Source organism: Oryctolagus cuniculus, chromosome 5 (assembly GCF_051225735.1).
Source record: "Oryctolagus cuniculus isolate XC-2025 breed Fujian yellow rabbit chromosome 5, ASM5122573v1, whole genome shotgun sequence".
Classification (NCBI taxonomy): Eukaryota; Metazoa; Chordata; class Mammalia; order Lagomorpha; family Leporidae; genus Oryctolagus; species Oryctolagus cuniculus.
Genome location: NC_142871.1, coordinates 59,320,614 through 59,326,613, shown reverse-complemented (window position 1 = coordinate 59,326,613; position 6,000 = coordinate 59,320,614). Strand labels below are relative to the sequence as shown.

The 6,000-nt window shown below is 39.2% G+C and overlaps 1 protein-coding gene across 1 annotated transcript; it reads left to right on the top strand.

The window, feature by feature from the left end:
* Nucleotides 1–537: 537 nt before the first annotated feature.
* FAM229B (family with sequence similarity 229 member B) lies at nt 538–4,933 on the top strand. The gene is made up of 3 exons (XM_070073695.2): nt 538–675; nt 2,560–2,698; nt 4,709–4,933. Exons 2-3 carry the CDS (start codon nt 2,574–2,576, stop codon nt 4,824–4,826), a joined length of 243 nt encoding a protein of 80 aa, XP_069929796.1. The 5' UTR covers nt 538–675; nt 2,560–2,573; the 3' UTR covers nt 4,827–4,933.
* The last annotated feature ends 1,067 nt before the right edge of the window (nt 4,934–6,000 follow it).

Genomic DNA, 6,000 nt, shown 5'->3' with positions numbered 1-6,000 from the left:
AATGATTTCTCTGAACTAAAATTGTGATCAACTTATTCACAGATAGGACCCTAGTAAGAAAAAGAAGGTAGAGGTAAGCTTTTATTTAACATCAACTTAATTCTTCTCTAAGATGCCAATTCTCTATAACATAAGTCCAATGAAAAACATAACAGTGGAAACTAAGAATAAAATTTAGGTAGTCAAATGATTTAAGTTAAAAATTGCTCACTAGCATCTAATTTGGGTTACTGTAGGAAAGTCTGGGAGATAAAGAGAATGAGGAAAATGGTATAACTGACGGTATTCAAAAAATCCATGGAAAACATTGTGGAGTGCTCTCATAAAGTGACAAGAATCACAAGTGTGATTTTGTGAGGGTTGATAAGAGTGAAGGTCTTTATTCACAGTTTAACATTTAATATTGGAAAGTAGGATTGCAAGAAAAAACCCTAAAAAAAAGCCCCTCTGAGACATGTAATTTTTAACTAAATTTCAGCTTGTTCCTGGAACTATGAACTGAAACATTTGATTCTTCAGCAGATAGGAAACTATGTCAAAGAATCTTCTGATGTCATAATTTCTGGGTGTCACTAGAACATTTGGTCATCATCCCTTGGCAATTCCCTTCTATGGACAGTCAGTAGAAGCGGTTGATTTATTCACCTCTACAGGAATCAGACTTGGCTTATTTTGGTAAGTTTATGTCTCCTTGATCAAGTTAACTAAATACCTTTATAAATAGATAGTTATATTCAACCAGAGTTTACTTGGTTTTACCAAATCATTACTGAATAAAACACTTCTTCCTTGGTAATGGAAACAGTCTATAAAAAGTGTTACATAATATTAAAATTCTTAAATATTAAAAATATAGTTTTATTGTTACCACCAGCAGACATTTACTTATTAGGCACAGAATACTATACTAGGCATAGGAAAAACTTGTAAGACATTGTTCACTTTTCTATACTTTTATATTGAAGATATGCAGATTCCTTCAAGATAGTGTTATTAAATGCCCACTTGGTACTGACAGCTGCTCTAGATACTAAGGATTCAATAATGATAAAGACAGACATGGAGGGGTCTTAGGGCAGTATTTCTCAGCAGGAGGCGGTTTTGCCACCAGGGGACATTTGTCAATGTCTGGAGACATTTTTAAATGTTACAACTTTGGGGAGAGGCACTTTTGGGATCTGGTGGCTGGAGGCCTTAGACGTTACAGACGTCCTTGGATCCACAGGGCAGTCTCCTCATCCCCAGAGAAGAATTATCTGATTCCAAATGTTAATAGATGAGAATAATGATAACTGTATAAGACAGAAATAAAGGGTGGTATGAAAACTTCCATGATAGGGATTATGGAAGGATTCTCTGAGAAAGAAAAATATAAATTCACACTTAATGGGTGAGTTGACCCTAGAAAGAAAGGGGGGCAGTGGGGTCAGCCAGAGTTCCAAATACAGTAGGCAGTGAGGTGTTATGGTTGTATATAACATACATGTTTCATATATATCAATATATGTCATATATTCATGCATTTTATATGCCCAGTAGCATTTAAGTAATCATAGTTAACATTCAGTGAGCATTTACCATGTGTTCAGCACTGTACTGTCCACGTATTTTATTTCATCCTCACTGTTACCCTGGAAGTAGAAATATTATTATTCACAATCTACCCTTAAGAGATGATTTAAGTTCTTCTACTAAAATGTAGTTGGTGAAGGCCAGAACCAGGATTTGAAATCTTGTCAGTCCAGCTCTCCCAAGGCCGCTTGCTTAAAACTGAAATGTAAATGTGCAGAGGTAGAGGAGGAATGAATGATCATAGGAACAGAAGGATTGGCTGTAGATATCTTGGTGGACGTGTAACCACTGAAAAGATGAGATGAGTGCAGATATGTGGAGAGGCGATGGGGGTTGAAGTAAAGACTCAAACTTGTTAACTGCAACAACCATTTAAAGATGAATTGATTCTTTTTTTCACAAAACAGAAATGGACTTCAGTTTTATTAAATGTATTTATTTGGAAGGTAGAGTGATAGGGAGAGAGGGAGAAAGGGAGAAAGGGAGAGAGAGAGATTTCATCTACTGATTCACTCCTCAATGGCTGGAGTTGTTCCAGTTTGAAGCTAGGAGCCCTGAACTCCATTGGGTCTTCATTGTGGGTGGCAGATATCCAAGCACTTGGACCATCTTCTATTGCCTTCCCAGGTGCATTAGCAAGGAGCTAGATTAGAAGCAGAGCAGCCAGGACTTGAACTGGTGCTCTGATATGGGAAGCTAGCATTGCAAGTGACTGATTGCACCAAAATGCTGTGCCCTGGACTTGAATTATGTTAACAATAGAGCATGGTTTACTTTTATAACTTGGTGGCTGTTTTGTATTTGCTACAGACTTAAAATTGTATGTAAGGGATAATTATGTATTGTAATTTTTAACATTTTTATAGATTTTAAAAAATGTTATTTTCAAAATATTTCTGTATGCCTGTAACAAAACAGTAAATCAGAAGTTCTAAACAACTCTGAAGATATCCCCTTCCTCCTCATTGCTTTTACTTTATAACCCAGATTTTCAGTGAATTATGCCTTTTCGGTTTGGGACCCAGCCAAGGAGCTTTCCACTGGAAGGAGGAGATTCTTCAGTTGGGCTGGAATTGGGGCTGAGCTCCAGTGCTGCCTGTAACGGGAAAGAGATATCACCAACCAGGTAAAGTCTTCTGATTCTGACAACTGAGGAAAGGTATATTGGTTATCATTGTTACATGCTCTAGCTGATATTTAATATTAGCAAGAAAAAAGGAATTCAAGCATTGCTGTTATTAAATCAATATTAAGAGTCCAGATTTTCTTGGCATAGAGTGTGTATTTTGTGTCTTTCCAAGCCTTTATGATAGACTAATTCTTTCTTTTTGGTGCATTTTTAGTTGGACTGTTGACAATTTCAAGATTAGATGACAGTCAATTTAACAAATAAGCCTTTAGTGCTAGTATGTGCTGAGCACTGTGATGGGCAGGCATATAGCTACAAATAGGAAAAAGACTCAGACTTATATTCAATATCATTTTGGCTTTGACTTGACCTTTGGCGGAAAGCAATAACAGAAAAAATTCTATTTCTTCAAAATTGAAGAAAACCAATGCCAAGTCAGTTTGTTCCACTTTTCTGCTGTTTGCCATACCTAAACAGCAAATATTACATTGTTAGATTTCACATGGCTTGTAAATATTTGAAACAGATTTAAGCTTGATAAAGTAGTGCTTTAAAAATCAGAGTTATCCAAGGATGAAATAGCCTACTTTTGGGAGTAATAAGCTCTTTCTCTTTAGAAAAATTTAAGCCTGGGTAACTGGTGGGGTTGTTGGAAAGGAAATAAATACACTAAATGTATTTTTGGACTAGGTGTCACTAACAGCCATTTCACATCTGACATCCTATCAACATTTGAACATTATGTAAACTAGTATTGCAGGGGCTGGTGCTGTGGTACAGTGGGTTAAAGCCCCAGTCTGCAGTGCCAGCAACCCAAATGGGTGCCAGTTTGAGTCCCGGCTGCTCCACTTCCAATCCAGCTCTCTGTTATGGCCTAGAAAAGCAGTGGAAGATGGCCCAAGTGCTTGGGAGACCTGGAAGAAGCTTCAGGATCCTAGCTTCAGATCGGCCCAGCTCTGGCCATTGAGGCCAGTTGGGGAGTGAACCAGTGAATGGAAGACCTTTCTCTCTCTTTCCTCTCTATTTGCGTCTGCCTCTCTGTAACTCTGCCTTTCGAATAAATAAATCTTTTAAAAAAAGAAGTAGTATTGCAGTTTTATATATACTTTCACAAATATTCTAGTTTCAAAATCACTCAACTGAAGTGAATTTTAAGGTACCCAGAAAAATAAATTGTCTTAGTATTATCACTTATATTTATAACTGTGTACTTTTTGCCAGTTAGCAATCACTGATTATCTTTCTTTCCTTTTTTTAAAGATTTATTTATTTGAAAAAGTTACACAGAGAGAGAAAGACAGAGAGCTCTTCCATCTGCTGGTTCATTCTCCAGATGACCACACTGGCCAGGGCTGGGCCAGGCTGAAATTAGGAGCCAGGAGCTTCCTCCTGGTCTCTCATGTGGGTGACAGGTGCCCAAGTACTTGAGCCACCTTTGGCTGTTTTCCTAGGCATTAGCAGGGAGCTGGATAAGAAGTGGAGCTGCCAGGACTCCAACTGGCATCCATATGTGATACCGGTGTTGTAGGTAGTGGCTTTACCCACCATACCACAATGATCCATATCTTTCAAACTGAATATCTAGAGCAGGGGTATGGAACATCTGGCTCATGGGTTGTATAAGGCCTATGAGATTATTTGGTCTAGCCCTATCAAGGCAACTGCAAGCAGGTCAATAAATCTGTAGCAGGCTAATTTTTAAGTTGATAATTTTATATGGCCCTTGAATGATGTTATAAATATCCAAATGTCCCTTGGCAGAAAAAATGTTTCCCATCCTTGATCTAGAGGATTATCTTTGTATTTATAAATTTCCTGTAATTAAATATATGGTAACAGCCACAGTTTCTTTGCACACAAGATGTCTACATTGTATTGATGCTACTTATTTTGTGATAGTCAAAGTTTTCAAAGTTATTTAGAACAGTTGAGTACATACTCAAATTTTGGTGCTCTAAAAATATTTCCTATTTAGCACATAACTACATCATTTGTTCTTTTATTCAGGCAACTTCGAAGATGCCCTGGAAGTCATTGCCTGACAATAACCGATGTTCCCATCACTGTCTATGCAACAATGAGAAAGCCACCTGCACAAAGCAGCAAGGAAATGCATCCTAAATAGCATCATGAAGTCTTTTGTAGAGGGTTGACTAGGTCAAGGGTAATGGGCAAGGATCATCTTATAATCTGGTAAACAAATAAAGTGGTGGCACTGTTGGATGATGACAATAGTTGAGCAATCTCATTTTAGTATAAGAGAACTGTAGTCAACAAAACACATGTAGCAATCAGTTATATCTGATAGATAAAACAGTAATATTTCACAATTTGAAAGTGCTTTTGAGGTCATCTTGCTCACAGAAGATTATTAATATTAATAACTCAGGATGAAATTTAACCTATTATGGGCAGCCCCCCCATTCATGTGGGGACTATCTTGTGTGATTTTTAGAAATTATTTCAGGCCGGCGCCGCGGCTCACTAGGCTAATCCTCCGCCTAGCGGCGCCGGCACACCGGGTTCTAGTCCCGGTCGGGGCGCCGGATTCTGTCCCGGTTGCCCCTCTTCCAGGCCAGCCCTCTGCTGTGGCCAGGGAGTGCAGTGGAGGATGGCCCAGGTGCTTGGGCCCTGCACCCCATGGGAGACCAGGAAAAGCACCTGGCTCCTGGCTCCTGCCATCAGATCAGCGCGGTGCGCCGGCCGCAGCGCGCCGGCCGCGGCGGCCATTGGAGGGTGAACCAACGGCAAAGGAAGACCTTTCTCTCTGTCTCTCTCTCTCACTGTCCACTCTGCCTGTCAAAAAAAAAAAAAAAAAAAAAAAAAAAATTATTTCAGTATGTCTCAAAAATTTTCTCTGACAAATTTATGGAATTTTTTTCCCTGTATTTTCTTGAAATTTGATAAGCTTACTTATTATGAATTCTTTTTATTTTATTTTATTTAAAAAATGATTTATTTATTCGAAAGGCAGTTACAGAGATGCAAAAGCAGAGAGAGAAAGAAGTCCTCTATATTTGCTAGTTCAATTCCCAAATCACCACAACTGCCAGAGCTGCGCCTATCTGAAGCCAGGAGCCGGGAGCCTCTTCTGGGTCTCCCACGTGGGTGCAGGGGCGCAAGGACTTGGACCATCTTCCACTGCTTTCCAAGGTCACAATAGAGAGCCAGATCAGAAGTGGAGTAGCTGGGACTCAAGCTGGTGTCCATATGGGATGCCGGCACTGTAGGTGGCAGCTTCATGCACTACGCCACAGCACCAGACCTGTTATGAATTCTTTATCAGGCAGCCTTTCTAC